A 21,897-nucleotide genomic window follows, 5' to 3' on the forward strand; every position below is an offset into this window, starting at 1 on the left:
TCATCTGACAATGAAAAAAGAGGAAATAAAATTTTTTTTTGTGAAGACTTTATGTAACCTCAAAAGTCATCCCTTTGAAAGTTGAGAAACAGGGTGCCGTAAATGATTTCATTATTTTATTGCAAACGTAAAAATATTTTTGTTGTCTGTATAAAACGCAGATTAATCAATAAAAAAGTACCACACAATAATATGTTGACAGCATGTACAAAGCACATTTAAATAAAACAAACGAGCAAAACAAACTCTACAAAAATACCAGACTTTTCAAAGGAATAAAATATCAAAAGTTAGCAGTAAGCAATGAATGATTGAATTTATTCAAAGGTTTTGTTTTTCTCCAGCATGAAGGAAGAATTCCCACCAAAGTGCAGATGTGGGAACTGTCTTCGCTGTTCTTCAGCTGAAATCAAATCAAAACAGCACAGCATTGTTTTCCTGACTCTTTCCAGATTTTTCTCTAAACACTAGAAACAACTGTAATTGCTGCCTTTCCTCTCTATACCGAAATGTAGTTTGAAACACAGAAGAAAATATAATCAGATGCACTTCAGTTACCTGTAACTCAGCTTTAAACTACTGAACAGAACATAACTAAATATGACATTACAGGCTCACTCACAGATGAGGGTGACACAACTTTCCTTGTAAGCATTAAATACACTATAATGAGCACGAAATATTTAATTAGGTTATGCTGTTTTATTTACCCAAACCATTAATCTATGGGAAAAATCAATCTGTGCCAACAGAAAGCTGCTTCAGTGAGTTGACCTCTATGATCTGCTGCAAGATGCTGTCCACGTCGGTGGTCTCCAGACTGATGCCGGCCAGGTCTAGTTGGGGCAGCAGGGCTGTGAGAAGCACCACCACGTTGTTACGGATTTCACGCAGATTCTCCTGCATTATTCTGATTGGACAACAGATTCCCCATCAAACAAACTAATGTGTAAGCCGGGATGAACCAGATGACAGGTACAATTGATTTAAAAGATAATTACACGACAGCTGGCAGTTCACTGAGAACGAAGCTACATGTGAATGTGTATCCAAAATATACACACCTGCTGTCTTCACAGGCCGTACCATCACAGACTCTTGTCCTGCTCTGAGCTTCACTTTTCTCCTTCCTGGATCTGGTCTGTTCAGGCTGCTCCTTCTGCCCACTTTCAGCTCTCTGACCCTGGGCTGGACTGCTGGATGAGCTCGAGCTCTGGTTCAGAGGAAGGAAACTAAGGGGATTATTTCAGGGTTTGCTGGTAGAACTCCATTCAAAGTTAATGGGAAGAACCAATTGACCTTAAATAAATTGTCTTATATCCCCATCGCGGCTCAACCATCTGAATTTAGGTAGAACAGGTATATCTTTCTTATTGGGATGTATTCTAAGCTAAACACAGTATGATGTCCCTGCATTTATAGTTTACCATGATAATGAAGCTAAAATATTGATTGATTCTGCTGACCTCAGCCATTTCCGTCTGGCAGCCAACCTCTCTGCTCACGGTGGATGTCTTCGGATTTTCTGCGCAGCTTTTAGCAGAAGTCATTGTGCTCTGAGACTTCTTTGTGACCTCCAGACCCAGAATCCTCCGCAGGGCCTGAACCTCTTTCTCTAACCCAGCCAGTTTTTGTTCTTTAGCCTCCTGCTCCCCCACTTTGAGGGGCAGTGGTCTGCTCCATGGCCCTTCAGATAAAATCACAGTCTGGGTGGGGGGGGGCGAGTGGGTCCTGGTAAGTGTATGCTGCAGTATGTCTCCTGGCTTCTCTGTCTTGCCGCTACTGTCCTGCTTGTTCTTGTCCTTGGAAAATGTGTCGGACACTTGTGTTTGTTTCTCAGGATTCTCTGAGTCAGGATGTCGCTCCTCCCAAGGACAGGACCTCTTTCTCTCCCTGCAAAATAATAACTTTGATTTCTTTTTGTGGCTTCGGAGAACAAGCACGTGTCAGTTTGACACGTGCAGATCTGTGTGAATATTAACTTGCAATTTTCATTTGAACATAATATTTGCATTGACATCCTGGAGAAAGATAACCCATAACAGTCAGCATTTAGTTTTACTCTCAGTCTGGTCTTATTGTGGTCTGATGATGCAGCTGAAAACAAAAGCAACTCATTAGCTTTTGTATTTTTCGACTGAAAATGATGTAATGATGGAGCTTTTAATGTAATGTTTAAATTTTAAATAGAAAATGTACATCATTTCTGCCAATAGCTCTAGTAATGGGCAATAAAACAAATGATGAAAAAAATAAATTAATAACCAAGAATTTAGACCAATTAATTTGTTAAAATGCGCAGTAACATGGTCATATAATGTATCTATAAATGGTTAGCAGCAGCAGAGAACATTGTAAGACTGAAGGGGAGAATTTTCAGGTTTGTTTCAGCTCCCAACTGCACTCTCACACACTGACAACACAATTTTGTCACAGAGCCTCTCGGGCAGCTTTTCATTAGAAATAAATGTTCTGAAGCAGTTATTTTAATTCCAATCACATTAAACAGACAGCTGTATTTCGCCCACCTTAATGCGTCTGTGCTCTCCTCTTCCTCTGCTCTGCCCATCGGCTCCATGTCCGTGCCTTTTTTTTTGTCTCTTTCTTGACCTTCAGCGTTTGCGTAATTTCCCACATGCAGCTGTCCATCTGTGTTTCCTGCCTTGTCTTTACTGCCCATGTCTCTTCCGATGGGCCTTGGTCTTGAACATTCGGCTTGAATTCTCACCCTGTTTTGTGTGTGCGCGTCGTCATTGGCGTGCGTCTCTGTGTGATCATCTACGAGTTGGTCAGCGTTTGTCTCGTCGTGCTCAGGTGTGTTTTCCTCTGTGTGCTCAGGTGTACGTGCTGACTGGAAGGTGGGCTGGTTTGGCTCTGATGAACTACGTGAGATGATTTGATGTTTGGCAGATGGATTCTGTAACTCCTGAAATACATGCAGGAGACACATTTGAAATATGTGTCCATAATTGGACACACACTAGTAGACGGCACATTATTTGAGAATGAAAGAAAATGTTTCACAAACCTCCAGTGATTTCTCACGTTTTCTGCTCTTTGGTTGCTCTCTAGGAAAATCAAGACAGATCAAAAATTTATTTGGGCAAAGAACTATGTTTGCAAAAATACGAAAACAAAAATACTTAATTTTAAGATTTTTAGCGATGAAGATTCAAATGAGCTGACAATATGTGATGAGTTGTTATATGAAAGGTTTGAGGAAGGTAATCTTCTCATTTGTTTAAAGGAAACTGCTGTTGAGGATCACGGGTAGTGAGGACATCTAGCAAAATATATATAAAACAAGATAACTTAGCTCAGTTTTTGCAGCAAATCTATGAAACATTTTGTGACAAAGGTCAGGTGTTGGCCGGTCAAATAAGCCAAGTACTTCCAGTAAAAACTTTGTGTTCAGTTATGCAAAATGAAACATTACAATAATAAAGTCTGTATATAAACTGTATATAAGACTACATATAAACGATAAAACTGCCTAATGCAGTGACAAACAGAACACATCACTGTTAAAATCTCTTTTCAGACATCCACATGTTTTGTTTTGAAAAACAGACTCATCATCTCAGCCAGGGAGGAACAGAAGCAAACTTTCTTAAATTATCAGATGGGTAGATATAGTCACAGGGCCAACCACCGGAAATAAGAGTGTGAAACTCACTGAAGGAAACCACAAAAAAAGCATGTTGACCCGCACACATGTACACACACACAAGCACAGTCATGCATGAGAGTAGTAGTGTAAAACATCTGTCATGGTACATTTTTACACACACAGATGCAGCTTGAGAAAGCTACAAAAATGGGAATTTACTGTTTCTTGTGGTTTTTCTGGTAACTGGCTGTGAGCCGCTCCTGCGTCTCCTCGGCTTCCTCTGGGGAAGAGCAGTTTCTGAAAAACAAAGAGTTCTTGAGCATAGCGACTCAGCCACACCAGCTCCAGTTCTGAAGGCCTTCCTGTTACAGCCACCAGCCTCTCACAGCCCACACTGGCCTTCTCTACTTTTTCATGCACATGTAGATGCCTTTGAGTCTTGTTATTCCTTATATTGATCCATTTGGATTTGAACAGGGACTGTTGTGGCTCATGGATGACCTCCCTGACACATGGCACATTAAAGGGTCACTCCGTAATACAATTCAGCTAACCCTAAAACCCTGTCTGGTAAATATGGCCTCCATTTCAGGTATTCAGGTCATAATACAAGCTCTGCAAGATTTTACGTCATATGAAATAATGGATTGTTGAAGTGCTCATTTAATTTCAACTGAATTTCATTCACAGAAATTGTGCCTGCTTTTCGAGAAAATAACGCAGAAAATCAAAAATTCAAATAGCCAACCTGTAAAGCGGATTGGGGTTCTGGCTGCAGTCCCAGTTTTCAGGAACTACACTGTAGTAGCTTGAAGGTACACTTCGCCACTTCAAGCACTCTTCACACTGCAGCCACATGGGCCCCCTGCAGAGACAGACATGAAAGATGTCAGTTACTGAGAAGTTCAAAATAAAGGGGAAGTTGACTCGAGATGACACGTAACAGAACTATCTTTAAATTATCCGCACCACGTTTAATAAGCCTGTACAAGGTAAACATGTTGTGCGATTGTATTCAGTACATCATAAATTTAGGTCAGTTGAATCTAAAGGCTCTTCTGTGCCTCGGCATCAGAAGCAGCGTCTCCGTTCTCCGGTTTCAAGCTTCAAACGGGGAAAAATATCCCCTGATTTTATCTTTGGCTGCATTAGATTCCTACATCACAAGTACCTACATTGACATGGCAGTACCTACCTAGTATCTACAGATATGCAGTCGGTATGCTGAGTTATACATAAAAAGGTTTGCTGAGTTTAAGATTATTATTTTCACTTATTCACAAATTTTATCACAACAGATAGACCTAGAAGAAGCAAGAGCTGCTTGCAGAAGCACACAATAATCAGACTGACCGTGTTTTCTTCCTAATAATGATCAAAATGAAGTGGAGGAAGTTCAGTCTGAATTTGAAAACAGAAGGTAAATGAAAAATGGAGGGTGTTGTCAAATTAAATGGGGTGAAGTCTTTTCACTCCTTCTCGCAACTGTAGGGGAAAAAAAGAAAACAATTGACACTAACTCATCAGTATCACTCTTATCTTCATCCTCATCTCTGTCTAGAGCCTGAAACGCTCGCTCTCTGGCCTTCTTCTCCATCACCTCCTTCCAGTAGTCGTTGAGTTTCAGGCCCAAAGCACCAAGGGTGAGTCTGAAGAGGAAAGACAGAGGCCAGAGGAAAGACAGTGGCTCACTAGTTGCATGACAATGAAACACAGTTGAAAAAAAAATATATATTAACAGGTCTGTTTCAAAAGGGAACAAAGTCATGTGGCCAAAACCACTCTGGTCACGATCAACATTGCAGTTTCTCTGCTGCAAAATATTCACATCAGGTGTATGAGAGCGTTTCCAAGGAGAGCCAGTCATCGGTGTTATTTGTTCACAAGTATCTAAAAACAGTTCAGCTCATATTGTTACAGAATGTCTCACATGAATGCGCCCAAGATTGTTCTGCACGTTATCCAACCTGTATTCTTTGGTGTACTCAAAGTCTTGCTTGTTGTGAGCAGGTTTCAGAAAGTCACACTGGATAATACCGATGACCCCAACGCCTGCTCTTTGACCCGAAGCCTGTAGAAAACGTATGATATTACAGAAGATGCATCAATCCATTCATATTAAAAATGAGGGGAAATGCTGCAGTCATGTGATGTTAAGACAGTGAGTTACCTTCAGCTGACATCCCACTTTCTCATACGCTTTGATTAGTCGATTCTTGTGGTACATCATTATGCCATAGTGGTCTTTATTTTTCAGACTCAGTCCAAAAGTCACTTTCACTCTATCTTTCTGACAGGCATCAGTCAAGGTTGGCAGGGCTGAACATTCAATGAAAGAATAAATAAACCAATAATTTTTGACCCAGGACTGAATTAAAAATGTGAATTTGGAAGACACATTATTTTGTCAACAGACAACTTTGTCCATTTTGAAAGTCTATCGTTGTTTTTTGTGTTTAAGAATGATGCTCGTGTTAAACAAAAACCCAGTTCTTCTTTTGTGTTCTTCAGCGAAGATGAGAAGATGTAAACAAACAACAAATGTGAAAGTGAAATGACAATCTATATGCATCAAGAAACAAAACCCACATGAATTAGTTGTGTGGTGTTCGTTTTCATTTTCACCACTAAGGTCAGCTTCCAAACACACACGGGGATAATAAAAGGATACACTGAAGTGGGGCTTGTACACGTCATGTTCAATGTGTGCCAACTTCTTCTCCAGCAGTTTGGCGAGAATCTTCTTTCCTCTCAATATGATTTGTGTCCTTGGTTTCAGATACAAAATGCTAAGATAGGCCTGAGATGGAAAGAGCAAAATAAAAAATTTTATTCTAAATTGTTATGTAACGGCTACACTGGCGCAACACTTCCTGCCAAACAATGAATATATGAAAGAAAACTTGAAAAGAAAACGCTTTTCAAAGAGGAAGCTCTTGATCACGATAACCCCCAACCCTAACCAATAATAAAGACATCAACACATCAGGAGGACCTCAACTTTTTTTATACACAAACTACAGCAATCATGATAACACGCCATTATAAGGTAATTCAGATTGTGCTACTTTGATTTGTTATGTTTGTTTTCATTTATTTGTCTTGATAAAAGAAGAAAATGTCCATCAAGGTTCTGGTGATGGAGATGAGCTTCAGGTGTGTCTGTGGTAGTGAAGAGGTACTTCGGCTTGTGCTTCATGGTGGCGCAGACACACAGCTATACCCAGCCAGAGTCAACCAACAACACACCCACACACTGCTGTTAGGACTTCTCATTGTGATACACAGTAGGGGACTATCTAAACCTTAACCACAACCGCTAAGCCTGGCGTTTACTCCAAACCTACTATGAACCACTAACCTGAAACTTATCCAGGTCCTCTTGAACAATCTACATGTGCTGAGCAATATCTTACGATAAAAATGAAGGCTTGAGCTACTGAATTGATGACGTGGATGAGAAGTGCTAAATAAATGGAAACATGAAGATCTCCTGCTCCATAACAAGTGAGCCAATTCAATCTGCTGTGGAGCATTATGCCATCTGATTGTTTACACACCTTTTGGAGTTGTGTAACAATATATGTACCGTATAACTCTATCTTTGACTCACCCTGAGACTGTAGTGCATGTTGGGGACATTCTGCTTGGCTCTCAGGGATCCGCTGTTCCTCAGTCCTTTGTTCAGCTCCTCGATCTGAAGCTCAGGCAGGCGAAAGTCGGCCTCATCACTCTCAAAGTCTATTTCTGGCTTGCCATCTTTTGCCCTTCAAAATAACATCAAGCATCTCAGACATCGGTGTTGTTGCTCTCAGACTACACTTGTTTAACTTATCATCTTCACTTACGTTCTGATAGTCGCTGACCAGTCAGCCCCAAATGCAAAAGCAAATGCAACAATGGCTAAAGCTCTTGGTAAGACTAATAAATAAAGACCAATAATAAATAAATGTTTATTCTAATGCTACAGAGCAAGAGCAAAACCTACTAATACCTTCTTGAATACTACACAAATGAGATAGGAGCTCATATTCGTGATTTGAATATAACTAATCTTGATTGCAGGACTTTGATATTTTGATACTTATGCTCATTGTTGTCCCTGGTGGAAAGGGGGAGTATCAAAGAGATGAGCTGAGAAAAGCAGCAAGTCGAAGAAATTTGACTCTACAAACTTCTTATGAAGAACACGACAGGGAGAAGAGATTTGCCAAAGCTAAACTTTCTCAGCCCTTCAAATTGGTGGGTCTATGTGTACTGAATGTGCATGTGCACTGTTTTGCATGGATTTGTCTGAAGGCATACTTAAACAAAAATCATATATGTGACACCTATTTGCCTGCCTCTCTGTGTTTGCATTCTCATCAATCTCACATCCAATAAGTATAACTTTCAACGAACTTCTAAAGCTCTGAGTAGGTCCATATCATGCAGGACCTCCTTGGTTGTGACATTTTCCTAAAAACAAACAAACAAACTAAAAAAAAAAAATCAAGCTTATCTTTCATACTAACCTGCGGACGTTCCAGATTAATATCTTGGTGCCTTTTTTAGAGGGAATGGAGCCAAAGTGTTCATGTATCTGCTCTTTGGATTTGATGATGGAGTGCTGGAGGATGGCAGCCAGACTGGCCTCTGAATCCTCGGTCACCACCAGTGACTGTAACATTGAGTTAAGGTACAGAAAATGGTTGAATGTCCCCCCGAGTGCTGTGTGTGTGAAGGATATTGGTTTGTTGGTTGAAGGGGACGATGGGGACAATGACGGCCTGGGCTTTGATGTTTTCCAAGTAAGTCTGGGACAGCATTCCTACAGTCTGGCAGCCGCCGTTCTTGGTGAATATAAGCGCGTCACGGCCCAGGCGCATGGAGCCAGACTTGAAACCGTTGCCATACACACCGATGGCCTGTTGGCTGGCTTTACCAGAGCCCTTTTCTGTGAAACCAAAACTGTACAGAAGGGTGAGAGTCATTTTATTTGAGCGATTTCTGATGCATTTTAAATATTGCCTTTACATTTTCTTTGTTTCTGACAATAGTCTCTAAATCTTAATCTAATTTGAAGGTGAGACTGAGGAAATGTGTATTTGTCTGTATGGACAGCAACTTTAGCATTTAACTAAAATAATTATTGATTCTTCAACTTCCTTTGTCGATGGATCAATGCTCCTTTAATGTATAGATGTTTGCAGGAGTGTTCCTACCATGTGACAACGAGACACCTAACACAAAGCGTGGTCTAGAAAGGCTCATGACTCACTCACTGTGGTTTATACACACAAAAGCAACACTGTTGCATTGTATGACGCAGTGCAAGAAAAAAAGTATGATGCAAAATGTGATTCCACATGCTTTTATATTTGCGTGTTAGCTTCATGCAGATGTGTATGCTTGTGTCTTACCTGAGCATCTTGTGTAGTTTATTGGGGGTCATCCCACTGCCATTGTCTGTGAATGTTAGACAGTGGTGACCAGCTACATCGACAACATCTATCCAGATCTGTTTTGCAGATACGCCGGGATCTGATGCATTGTCTATATCATACAAAACAGAAAGAAAAAACTTCACACTAGATGTTTACAACAAATTAAACCTAACACATAAAATAACTAAATTTGGCATCTAAGGTCCATGCAAAACAGGGCAAAGATCACTGTCACAACCAGGTACTGATGCATGTTGATAACATAACAGTCATTCATTTGAAGAAAAAAATAAATAAATAAATAAACAAAACAAAACAGAAAAGAATCAGAACACCGTGGAGCTCACTTAGCGAGGAAGAACCTGGCAGTCATACTATCTTTAGTTTTCTTCCAAACAAGTTTGGCAAGTCTCTTTCATCTTAGAGTTCATTGATGACTTGCATGGCATCCCGAGAGGATGTCCTGACATGTAGAAATATCTTCTGAGGCAATATATAATGCTAATTCCTGCAGGAATAGCCAGAGAAAGGAAGACGTGTATTATGTTACAGGTCAGTAAAACTGGGTGACTGTAACTCCACTTTAAATACACTGTAGCTAATGTGTATGTTGTCCACTGCTGGGTTGGGATGTCCCATGTTGTATGAACTGAGTCTAACTGTATATGATGCATACAGGAACTTTGCTTCTATTTTAATTCTTCCTATCTGACATACCCTTGATGCTACATAAGGTTTCCAACATTTTATTCTGAGTTTGGTTTTCCTCTGTGCTTGTTATTTTGGCCATTGTGGGGTCACATTTCTGAGAACGTGCATGAAACACAGTAGTTTAATATAATCGTTCATTCTGCCTGCGTGGGTTTCCTCCCACCGTCCAAAGACATCATCTTTGGGTTAACTGGTGACTCTAAATTGTCCGTAGGTCTGATTGTGAGTGGCTGTTTGTCGCCGTCTGTCTCTGTGTGTTGGCCCTGTGATGGGCCGGTGACCTGTCCTGGGTGACCCCGCCCTCACCCAGAGTGAGCTGGGATTGGCTCCAACACCCCCTGCGACCCGGATATGGATAAGTGGTTGAAGATGAATGAATGAAATGGATTCTGAGTTGTACAATAGAGCATCTCTATTTAGACACTCCCCTGCTGTTCCAGTAACCAACAGAGTCAGCACGTCTGAATTTCTGACAGAGCACAGAGGGAAAGAAAGGCAGTGCTGACAGCCAGGACTCAGGTGGAGAGACAGATCCAATCACACTAAACTGTACTCAAGTCTGACCTATGACCCCTTAGAGATCAACAGCCAACAAACTGCAGCCACAATTCTGACTGTGTAAAAGTGAAACCTGACTCATATCAATGTTGTTACAATTGCGGTAAAGTTACTATCTCTGCAGATGAATAGAAAACAACATTAAATGCAATAAATCGCGTTATCAGTTAAACCAGTTATCGCGATAGTCTCCCAAACTGTCAGCAGACATTATGCCCGACGGGTGACAGCAGTAAGTTCATTAAAGGTGAAAGAGGAAGTTCAAGTCCTTTTCAGCATCAACACAAGCGCATGTACAGCTCCGTCCATGACGACTGAGACAGAAGCAGGACGGAGAAAAGCTGCAGCTGCAGAGCGGCAGGGGCGCACACCGAGTCCTACCTATGAGCTCCGCCACCGCGCTGAACGGCCAGGTGTGACTGGTGGAGTTACTGTTCAGGAAGGAGGGACTCATCTGGGAAAGAAACGAAAACAAGCGTCCGAATCAGCGCCAGACATCGTGAAAGCGCGCACAGACTTCGGTTTCAACAGAAGTGGAATAAAAGCAGAATACGCACGGAGCTCAGACGGATGCCATGCTCGCTCAGCCTCGCCATGTTCACTGACTGACGGACTGTTTTCCTCCTCCGCTGTCTGCAGGCAGGAAGACAGAGAGGGAGACAGGCAGACAGACAGGCAGGAAGACAGACAGAGTGGCAGACAGAGGCGGGCAGGAAGGCAGGCAGAGAACCAGACAGACAGACAGACAGACAGACAGCTGAGGGCGTATCTGTCGCCTTCATTAAATACACCGGCAGCCTCTAATTTTTTAGTGTCTGTACTTTACTCCTACTGCTCAGATTTTGTCATTTTTGATATGACACCTTTGTGTATGCCTTTACCTCACATTCAGGTAAATAATACAAACTAACATACTATCATGTAGTATTGTAAGTTTATCATAAGACAGAGTCCACAGGGCAACAGTATAGTAAGTAAAAAAAAATATACACACACAAATAGCACAATAAAACAGCATGATAACAGAATTATAATCCACTGGTATCATGGTGCTTTTATTGTTGGTACATTAGGAGGTTTTATATGTTATAAAACATTTTAAATTAGGTAAAACTTGAAACACAGAATTACGACATTAGAGTTTTTACTTATCTCCCTCCTGTACCTCTTCAACGTCTCTTTGGACTTTCTGCCCACACTTCCTACTTTTTCAGCTGAGCTGTGACACAGCTTCTCCCAGAGGGTCAATATTTATTTTGTTTGGATTTCAGTAGTTACTTGTCAGTTGCTATATTTATGCAGCTTGCTTCCAAAATACACCTTTGTCCCATTTTCTCAAGCATCCACATTTGGTGAATAACCAGCAACTCCTTAATCAACTGCAACGCCTATTTTACATCTGGAATCATTCTAATCTCTGAGTCTCTCAGAGCTAGCTTCTATAGTCTCATCATCTATCTAGACCATCAACCTGTCTGTTAGACCCAGTGCCGACCAGAAATTTTCAACTTAATTGAGCTGTTCATTTTAGATCTGATTAATTTGACCTTATCTTTGGGTTATGTACCTCAGACTCTTAACACCGCAGTCACCAAACCTCAGCTTAAAAAGACCAATCTTGATCCAGATGTTTTGGCCAATTATAGACCCACATCGAACCTTCTGTTCATTTCTAAAATCATCAAAAAAGCAGCAGCAAACCAGTTGCACGACCAGCTGCACAAGAATGGTTTGTTTGAAGAGTTTCAGTCAGGATTTAGAGCCCATCACAGCACAGAAACAGCGCTGGTTAAAGTCTCCAATGATATTCTACTGGCTTCAGACAATGGTTCAGCCTCCATACTTCTCTGAGATCTCAGTGCTGCATTCGACACCATAGATCATAATATTTTACTACAGAGACTGGAACATGAAATTGGCATTGAAGGAACTGCACTAAGGTGGTTAAAATCCTATTTATCAGATAGACAATAGTCTGTTCATATTAACAATAGCTCCTCATGCATGGTAGCCAGTTATGGAGTCCCACAGGGTTCAACACTTGGACCAATTCTCTTCACTCTTTATCTGCTTCTTGAGGCAACATTATCAGGAAACACAGCATCAATTTTCACTGATGTGCAGACGACACTCAGCTGTACTTATCAATGAAGCCAAATGAAGTCAGTCAGACAGTCAGACTGCAGACATGTCTTGAAGACATAAAAGTTATAAGTCATTGTTCTTTACTGTCCTAGTAGGCCACTCCGCTCTCTAGATGGAGGTTTACTTGTGGTTGAGTTCCCAAGAATAAATCTGGAGGCAGATCTTGCAGTTATCAGGCTCCTCTTCTTTGGAACCAACTTCCAGTATCGGTCCGGCTGGCGGACTCTTTAGCAATTTTCAAGACCAGGCTTAAAACTTTTCTGTATGACAGAGCTTATAGTTAAAAAGTTAAAGTCCATTTACTCTTTAGCTGTGCTGCTATAGGCCTAGACGGCCGGGGGAAAGACTGAGCACCTCTCTCTCTCCCTCCCTTGCATGCGCTGACATACCAACAACCATGCCTCTCCGAAATTCCTGTTTCTCCCAGTTCGAAGCATGTGTGCTGCATTTACTAACCATGTTTCCCAAAGTCTGTCTCTCCCAGGTGCTCTCCTCTCTCTCTCAGGTGATGAGTCATCACTAACCCCATGTTCCTGCAACGACTGCTGCTCCCACATCTTCATGAACTTTATGCAGCATCATATGTTCCTGCCTACACCTGTTTTGAATATCCCCTCCTCCTGCTCACATTCCCTCCCTACTCTACCCAACTTTACCTCCCCCCCTGCCTCTCCCACTCTCAACCCAACCCGAGGCAGATGGCCTCCCCCCCGAGCCTGGTTCTGCCTGAGGTTTCTGCCTCTTAAAGGAAGTTTTTCCATGCCACTGTCGCCAAGTGCTTGCACATGGGGGGATCTGTTGGGTCTCTTTAAATCATTTTATAACGAGTTCGGTCTAGGCCTGCTCTACATCTAAAGTGCTTTGATGTAACTTTGTTATGATTTGGTGCAATACAAATAAATCTGATTTGATTTATATCATCTGTTGCAGTTACTTTAATAGTGTACCACTGTGGTACGTTGTGTCGATACACATTGGGTATGATAGGAACAACATTTAAAGGTTTTAATCTGTATTTGGAAAGGCAAATCATTTATATTGTTATTATTTTCAACTTGTTATATTCAAACGGCACAGTGTGACTTACTGTGCAACAACACGGGTATGTTAGAGCTGCTTATTACCACTGAGTTACTACAAGCCTATGGCCTAAGTGTGACCTGTTTGGAATATATCTATAAAGAATTTGTGTTGAATGCATTATTATTATCTGGTTAACTGGTTATAAAAGGGTATGAAATTCTTACATTTTATTTTGCACAAGGCAGGCAAAGAATGTTACATGGACTTTTATTTTCACTATGTCTTGAGGTTTTAGCAGAGTAACATGCTGGAAGTCATGCCTGAAAGTAGTTCCACATTTTTGTTTTATTTTGTGAACAGCACTTGTCCTATTTCCAGCTGCACTTCCTGTTTAATTCAGTTTCGTTCACTCTGTCACCTCTGACAGTTAAATAAATGAGGCTGCTCAGAGTTAAGTATGGCTCTTGTGCAGTAACATCGCTGTCTCTTGTTTTCTTGCAGCAGCTTCTGTGAGAAAGTTAGTGTTTGACCTCAGGTTGTTGATAAATGTCCTGGTGGGACGGGGAGTTGGGAAATAAATAGCTTGCACGCTTCCGTAATCAAACCAACCAGTTAGGCCTGTTTAAAGAGGAAGACAAAAAAATCCTCAGAGTGCCAACAGACTGCTGCCTGTCAGAAATAAGCTCAGCTGCTCGTTGTTTTTAAAACTTTAATTTGTGTTTTACTCTTAATTTATATGTACCTCACTTTTTCCTGGTATTATACACAAGCCTGAAGTGAACAGTAGGTAGTGAAGTGACAGATTCCTGAGTATGATAGAAGCTCTGATGAAACTTTTTTTCTGCTGAGCTGAACATTGGAATTTAACGATGCTTTGCTGTTGCCCTTTAAGATGTTACACTGTATTCCTTTCTCTGATTATTAATGTAACATACTACCAAGTATGACTGAAGTCACTCATGCACTGTTGCCCCACAACAAGAAGGTCGCAGGTTCGGTTCCAGGGTCTGTGTGGAGTTTGCATGTTCTCCCCGTATCTGTGTGGGTTTCCTCCCTCCGTCCAAAGACATCATGTTTAGGTTAACTGGTAACTGTAAATTGTCAGTAGTGAGTGTGAGTGGTTGTTGGTCTCTGTCTGTCTCAGTGTGTTGGCCCTGTGATGGACTGGTGACCTGTCCTGGGTGTACCCTGCCCTCACCCAATGTGAGCTGGGATTGGCTCCAGCACCCACTCATGACCTAGAAACGGATATACAATCTGTTTTTAAGTGGCCTGCTAAGGTTTTGTAGTACATATAATCTTTCAAATTATTGTAGATTGATATTTTTATTTGGTTCATGTTCTTTATAAGTGATAAACTGTGGAAGGTATGTTTCAAAAATAACTACAGTGGAGGATCTGGAAGATTTTCTCTTTAATTTTTCTAATTCTAAAATTTTTTAAACAAGTTTATTCTAACTTCTCACATCTTTCCCCTGGAGCTGCAAATTTGTACTAGGACACACTAGACCTAATCCTCTATCAGAGAACAAATCATTGTCATCACAAAGGCTTTGTTATAGCTTAAGTGTACTTAAAACTTTTTTTTTTTTAAATAACCTACAAATATTTGCTGAGCAGCAGTGACAGGATGATGATACAAAAATGAAGTGCACAAGTAGAGGAGTCAAAATCAAACTTCACTTAAAAATCTTCAGCTTTTTTGGTACTCTCTATGTATATAAAAACACAGTTTTAAGTTGTTTACTCAGTGAATGCTGCTGTATTTTTCAAGTTCAACAAACACTGCTGTACACTTATTTTTATGCTTTTTAGGGTAAAAATATTGGTGTTAAGGAAAGAAACACTACTTTTTTTCTTTTATTATATTCTCCATTCTCATATTGTCAATCAATCCCTCATTGCATGAAAGAGTCCCCATCTTTGGTCTCCACAGTTGGAGCGCTTCAGCTTTTCTGCCCAGCCATTGACTATTGCCAAATAGTCCTCTTCCGAAAACTCCTGTGAGGGGACACAGGCAGGGTTGGTGAGTTATCCAGAGAAATTTGGTTCTGTAGGGAATGTGTGTGCGAGTATACCCAGGTCTTTTGGCAAGATTTCAGTCTGTATGTCTGTGTGTGTGTGTGTGTGTGTGTGTGTGTGTGTGTGTGTGTGTGTGTGTGTGTGTGTGTGTTAACCTCAATAAATTCATCCTTGATGGTCTCTGCTCTCTGAAGCTCTGTCTTAATGACCTCGATGAACTGGGCTGTTTGGTCTTTTGCCCGGACTCTGGAGAAACCCGCCTCCTCAATGAACTGCATATTAAGAAACAGAAGAGTGAGAACAGCTCCACCAGCTGAAGAACAGCAGCAGCACATCAACACGACCACAGAGCAATGCAGGAACTCGACACAGAAAAACTGCAAAGCAGGCTGCTGGAGTGTTTTATAGTTTTACAATAAATGTTTCAAAGTCAATGTGCTTTTTTGATTCCTGACAATATTGGAAAACATGTGTAACATAATAAATGTGAACGTTTTAAATGTCTCACTATTTTTGCTAAATAAATGCAGGTATGATGTAATGGATTACACTTTAATAAGTTTCAAGTTTTGATTTTTGACAAGAATCTATGACATTTTGCATTTCTTCACTGAGAATTGTTGCAACGTACCAGCTACCATATACACTAGTACAGATATGTTTATGATGAGCAAATACTAGCACATATGATTGCTTGGTTAATTTATTTCCATGCATTTTATGCTCAAGTCAAGATTTACCTCTCTACTTTGGATATAAAATGGAACCATTTCACGAAGTGGCTATATTTGATGGATCAGTGTGAGAACACATACAACACCAACAATATTTGGAAAAATGGGCAAGTCCTCTTATCACATATTTCTACAGAGGCCTCGGGGTTAACAAACGCTTACATAATTAGACTGTACTGTATATTTACCTTGCCATACTGTGAGGGTGTATAAAGCACATAGCCTCTCTGTTTGACGTAGGCCTCAAAGGCTTGGGTCCAGGGCTTCTCCCCACAGCAGTAATCACTTATTAGCAACTGGCCACCAGGCTTTAACCATGACTAGACACAAAGAAAATGAAAAGGAAATAAAGTTACATTGAATGAAATGATAAAAAGGGATTGTGAGAAGTCTGCATATTAGGGCTGCAAGGATTTTTTAAAAGCCATGCTTTGATTCAAAGTTTGGTTCAAAGAAAAGTTTCAGTTTGTTTTGTGATTATAAGCAAAACCAAAAGTAACCAGAGCTGCAACAAATCCTCTGGCTAAGCTGTTACAGCAGGCTTGATGTGTGTCTGTTATAATGCTAACTATGAAATGATAAATTATGTTTGTTACATATAACAAAATGACGGCACCTTGCACCTGTTTTTAAGGTCAGAGGTTATAGTTCAGCTGATACACATAGCAACACAAAATTCTGAACTTTTTACAGAAATGGTTTGGAAATACTTTAAATGAGGAAAATTTGGCTTCATACAAGTTTCAAAAAAATCAGAAAATGCTCACATGGAAGCGTTTGAAGAGAGCCAGTTTGTCACTGATGTGCAAGATTGTGTCTCTGCTGTAGATCACATCAAATGAACAGTCCGGAAATGTTCTTTTGGTAGCATCAGCCACCTCAAACTGGACCTGATGTAGAGTGCATCATGTTACACATTTTACAAAAAACAAACCATTGATTCAATAGAATTAGGCAGCATTTGGACATACTGATGGCAGCTTCTCAGCGATCGCCCTTTCCATGGCAATGTTCACCATGTTGTCTGACAGGTCCAGGCCAAGCACCTCCACTCCAAAAGTCTGAAACATAACATTATCATCACAACCATCTTCTACTGCAAATTTTAGGATGACTCAAAATATTTTTTTGCTTCTTGCCTTGGCCATGTAGAAATCTCCTCCACCAATGCCACAGCCAACATCCAGAACCTTCTGTCCAGGCTTCAGGTTCAGCAGATCCACAAACTCCTGTTGGGGCAAGTTGCAAAAGTTTTAGCATGACCAAAAACCTGCATTCATGCTGCTAACATCATTAACTTCAGCCATAATCATTTGCTTTCTGAGATGTTGATCAGTATACTTATTGTATATTTCCCCAGAGGCAGATATTAACCCCTTGTTGTTGACAAGAATCCATTGCTACCTTTGTGGTGCTGGGCCCGCCTGTGCTGACGTAACCAGTCCCAAACATCTTCTCATAGCGCAGGATGCCCCGGCTGGTGTACTGCTGGTTGTCCAGAAACTGCTGGAAGGTGCTGAAGCTATTCTGGGAGTTTGAGGAGCGGGAGACCTTCTCCAGGAGCCAGCAGATTTGATTGGGATTGCTCTTCATCTGGAACAGGAGGAGGAAGAGGAATTGATGGAAGGGATAGAGATTGGGGAGGTGGGGGGGGAAGAAAGGGAGATAAAGTGAAAGGGGTTTCATTTTATAGTTAAGCTATCTATTTAAAATTTGATAAGACTCTACAGTACCTCGACATAGGTCTGAACTTTCCTTTTCAACACAATGTCAAAACCAAACGTTTGGGCCCTGTCAGGCTCCTCCACTTGTACTGAAGAAACCAAATGGCTGTATTGTGCCTCGGTGCGGTAGCAGGTGGGGTTAAAGTCCCTCTTGCTGTCACCTTGGCAAAAAGTTATGAGTTAAAAGAGATCCTTCCCCTTATTGTAGTTGTAACTGTTGCATTTGTCTGAGAAAAAAACACCACATTATCTTATTTACTGAATGCAGAAACTGAACTGCAAAATTCTATTTCTCGTGTCACAATTTTCATTTCAAATGAAAGGAAATGGCTTTCAAATGAATCTCTCAGTTAAACTTCTAGAGTGAAATTAAGCCATACCATACATTTTTAAATACATATTAGAGAGATTTTTAATATTAATATCAGCTAAAAACCTGATCGGTGGTTGCAGGACTCCCTGAAGAAAAGAAAGCCACCGGGCTGCAGCCAGCTGAGCATCTTCTTTATGAAAGAGTCTAGCTCCTCGTCGCTCAGATACATCAGCAGCCAGTTGGAAAATATGAAGTCAATGCTGAAGAGCACGTTGACCATTAACACGGTATGGTTATAAATGTGTACATGTGCACTTTTCTGCTTCTATATCTTAGCTCATCTTGTTCTTGTGAATAGCAAAAGGGTCAAACAGTGGAAACATCAAGTACTGAGTGATTGAGAAAAGCACTGCCTCCAAATAAGGTTTTAGGTTTTAGAAAGAGCGAGGTAGACTATAATGATTATTGATATCAGTCCGGTGGTATTGTGGATACAAGCTACCATATAAACTGTTGGTAGGCTACACACCTGTTTTGGGGGAAGTCCAGCTTTGTCACGTCAGCTTGGATGAAGGTAACATTGCTATGATGGCCATTGGCCTGTCTGTTCCTCTCCACAAACCTTTTCATGAAGTCCACAGCTGTCACATGGGCAGCCATGTTCACCAGGTGGCTGGTGTAACGTCTGTAGAGAGGCACATGTACTACATTTTTACAGGCAAAAACATATTTTTCTATCAAAAGGATGTATCATTGGCTCCTCATTATGCAGTTTGCTGAAAGAAATGTTTGCTTTTCTCATGAGGAGCTTATCAGACCCCCATGTCTTCTACTGCTCACTTTGAAATTAAATAGATACCTTGAATATACTGCTCACTCACAAGTATTACACAACAATAGATGCCTTTGCATGCTCACCCGATGCCGGCTCCTAATTCCAGAACTCGGTATCCAGTAAGGCTTGGCAGCATGGAGAGGATTTCGGGCAGCTCATGTTCAGTCAGCTCTCTGGCACGAGAGTCCAGCATCATTTCTTCAACGGTGGCGTCCTGAGAGTGCTCCTTCCAGAATTCTGTCATCTCACTGCGAACTGTGAACCACACATGAGTTTAAATGAGTTTGGCAGGAAAATTTGTGTGTGGGGGGGCACATTAAGGCATGTAACTGCAACTTAATCCACTTTTTAGACTTAGAGTAGACTTTTTTGACTTAGAGACTGGGGTGGGGTGAGGTGAGTACATAAGAAATGTGTATTTCACACTGTAACTGTTAATAGTGTTTGATATGTTTTGAAGGTTCAAAGGCACTGAAACATATGCTCTGTTTATGTGTACATTAGCTTCGCCAAAAGGTGCAATGTTGTTTCATCTGTTTCGCATTGGTCACAGGAGAATGGAGAGTATCACTGTCGGCAGATGCGATCGTCTCGGCATAATATCTATGCAGCAGCACGTGCAGTGACACTGTTTCATCTTATTTGTTTATCCTTAAAATGTGCAAAACAGTTGGTGTAGTGGATTTGTTCTGTGCAATGGATGATTAGAAATGCTCTACCAGATAATCTTACCTTCCCTGATAGCTTAGCTTAAAACCTGTGAAAACAATCTGAACAATCCCCAGGTTTTACTCTGCTGTGTTTGTGTGCATGTCATTCCATTGAGGATCTTATATGTTGCTGTTGTTGGTTTAGCAGTGTGTGCCCATGAATTTGCTGGTGTGGATTTTCTGAAAAATATTATCACTCTTTTCTCAGTACTGCTTCATCTGCTTAATTCACAAGAAAACACTCCACTCTCCTCAACGTTTCAAAATGGCATTCAAGATGCACACATCATAGGAAGCACAAATCCTTGTGAACTTGTGTCAAAGTTCACAGACCAATGTCTGTGAATCATCTATCCGTTTAGAGAAATACGTAGAAATATCCATTCTACTTCTCTCATTCGGTTTCATCTAACATTAGGTGAGTATCTAACCAAGAAGCAGACCGCTCATGTTACTTTCATCTTAAAATGTCAGTGATAACAGACCACAGATTAGAAATTAAGCAACTTTAAAATGTTAAACTGACATGGCACGATTACTTCTGCGCTGTGATGACTTGTGCTGAATTTAACTCTTGCACTTCTCTAACATACTTTTGGTATTAGCACATGCACTATTTTCTGTATTTACATGACACATCAAAATCTCATTGTTAAACACTAACAGGTGAATGCGTAGAACATAATCACTGAAACTCTGCGACACACTCCAAACCTCGATATTAACTTCTATTGAGACCCACATGCGATGCACACATCTGGATAATGCAACAGACATCAGGACATGATGCAACATTCACTTCTGGTTAAAAAAAAATAAAAAAAAAATCTATACAATCCACAGACAAACTATACAGTAGATGAGGAAGTGGGCACTAACCTCAACTCTTCCTGTGAACAGATGATGAACGGTGAGGAACATGTCCTCCCAGTCAGACAAGAGCAGGCTAACTGACCTACTGGGATCAGGTGACAGCTGGAAATCAATCCACTGACACTTTCCATCTCAAAGTGCAGAATTACACCCAGCAGCAGCACAACACAGGTTTTAATGCAAAAACATGGCAGCACCATCAGAGTTCAAACTATGGTGTAACTGTTGCATCATCTGACTTCATGTCACATTTCGAATGTAAAAAATAAATAAAATGAAATAAAAACACGGTCCCCTGGCCATTAAAAGCTTTTGCTCATACCTTTTTCCATGCTGGTCTTTGGCTGATCTGAAAATGTAGTTAGATTTTGCGGTGTGGTGGTACAGTATCAGTATCTTCTGTGTGACGGGGTTCACGTGTGTGCGCTCTTTAAAGCGCAGGGCACACGGAGGAGGTGGGTGGCAGGTATGAGCCCAGTGTGTTGGACGGGGGGGGGGTCGGCAGTGTCGCCCTGTGTGTAATCTCACAGCACATGATGCAACGTGCGCTCCTGCGTCAGGGAAAGTGGACTCACATCTTCGGGCGCTCCGCTGGTTCTGGGCCGGACGGCGGTGGTTTCCTGCCCTCTCCCTCCGCCTCGCATGTGCTGACACGTAGGAAACAGCCGGTGGCACGAGCCGATTGCATCATTGGCTCTCAGAGCGGCCGAAAATCTGCGCGCTGTTCAGGTGGAGAGCAAACAGCCACTGAAGGGCTCAGAGCGCGGCGAGTGGCGTGTTAGTGTAAGGCTCTTTGGCTCAGACACGTTATCAGAGGGAAAGTCATCAGGCTCACAACAACTTCGTGACCACGGCTGTGAGAAGAAAAACAAACAAACACAATCGTCATGTGCATCCCATTCGTAAGCTGACAGTGAGATCATCTATACATTTGTTTTATGAGACAGACTTCAGTGATCGGATCTGTTCACGTGCTACAGACAATTTATCCACAGTTCATGAATTCTGGGCAGGTAGTTTACAATAAAGGATATCAGAGATAAACCTAAAAGCTTTATTAATAATATTAAAATACATGAACAAAATAATCATCTTTATTTATTATTATTTAATATTATATACCAAAAAAGCTGATGTCAGTATAGTGTGCCAGACCAATGTATATAAAGGTGAAAAACCGTAAAGAGCTAATATTTACAAGCCAGGTAAGATA

The 21,897-nt window shown here is 41.0% G+C and overlaps 2 protein-coding genes across 2 annotated transcripts; both read right to left on the minus strand.

Annotated features, from left to right (window-relative positions):
• Positions 1-145: 145 nt before the first annotated feature.
• Positions 146-10,999, minus strand: LOC115049715 (MORC family CW-type zinc finger protein 3). Its single transcript, XM_029512177.1, has 17 exons — positions 10,863-10,999; positions 10,687-10,759; positions 9,013-9,145; positions 8,340-8,560; positions 8,125-8,272; positions 7,224-7,377; positions 6,282-6,410; positions 5,781-5,900; positions 5,578-5,681; positions 5,131-5,259; positions 4,359-4,475; positions 3,830-3,907; positions 3,029-3,068; positions 2,529-2,926; positions 1,467-1,893; positions 1,065-1,213; positions 146-910 (listed from the first exon to the last, which is right to left on the minus strand). Exons 1-17 carry the CDS (start codon positions 10,899-10,901, stop codon positions 736-738), a joined length of 2,634 nt encoding a protein of 877 aa, XP_029368037.1. The 5' UTR covers positions 10,902-10,999; the 3' UTR covers positions 146-735.
• A 4,336-nt stretch (positions 11,000-15,335) lies between these two features.
• On the minus strand, positions 15,336-21,016 carry pmt (phosphoethanolamine methyltransferase). Its single transcript, XM_029513013.1, has 12 exons — positions 21,007-21,016; positions 19,185-19,356; positions 18,796-18,951; positions 18,390-18,526; positions 17,963-18,114; positions 17,634-17,822; positions 17,369-17,458; positions 17,201-17,290; positions 16,997-17,119; positions 16,418-16,549; positions 15,651-15,767; positions 15,336-15,474 (listed from the first exon to the last, which is right to left on the minus strand). The coding sequence occupies exons 1-12, from the start codon at positions 21,014-21,016 to the stop codon at positions 15,364-15,366; spliced, it is 1,479 nt and encodes a 492-aa protein (XP_029368873.1). The 3' UTR covers positions 15,336-15,363.
• Positions 21,017-21,897: the final 881 nt, after the last annotated feature.

The sequence above is a fragment of the Echeneis naucrates genome, chromosome 10, assembly GCF_900963305.1.
Source record: "Echeneis naucrates chromosome 10, fEcheNa1.1, whole genome shotgun sequence".
In the NCBI taxonomy this organism is placed as follows: domain Eukaryota; kingdom Metazoa; phylum Chordata; class Actinopteri; order Carangiformes; family Echeneidae; genus Echeneis; species Echeneis naucrates.

What these genes read in the sequence shown, in the direction of transcription:
- pmt (XM_029513013.1), bottom strand. An exon ending in GAATTAGGAGCCGGCATCGG is followed by an intron (nt 18,952 to 19,184) that starts GTGAGCATGCAA and finishes GCCTCTCTACAG; the next exon opens with ACGTTACACCAGCCACCTGG. An exon ending in CACCCTCACAGTATGGCAAG is followed by an intron (nt 15,768 to 16,417) that starts GTAAATATACAG and finishes CTTAATATGCAG; the next exon opens with TTCATTGAGGAGGCGGGTTT.
- LOC115049715 (XM_029512177.1), bottom strand. Translation starts at nt 10,901, where the DNA reads ATGGCGAGGCTGAGCGAGCATGGCATCCGTCTGAGCTCC. An exon ending in TGTACAAGCCCCACTTCAGT is followed by an intron (nt 5,901 to 6,281) that starts GTATCCTTTTAT and finishes GATGCCTGTCAG; the next exon opens with AAAGATAGAGTGAAAGTGAC. An exon ending in GCCAGACGGAAATGGCTGAG is followed by an intron (nt 1,214 to 1,466) that starts GTCAGCAGAATC and finishes CCTCTGAACCAG; the next exon opens with AGCTCGAGCTCATCCAGCAG.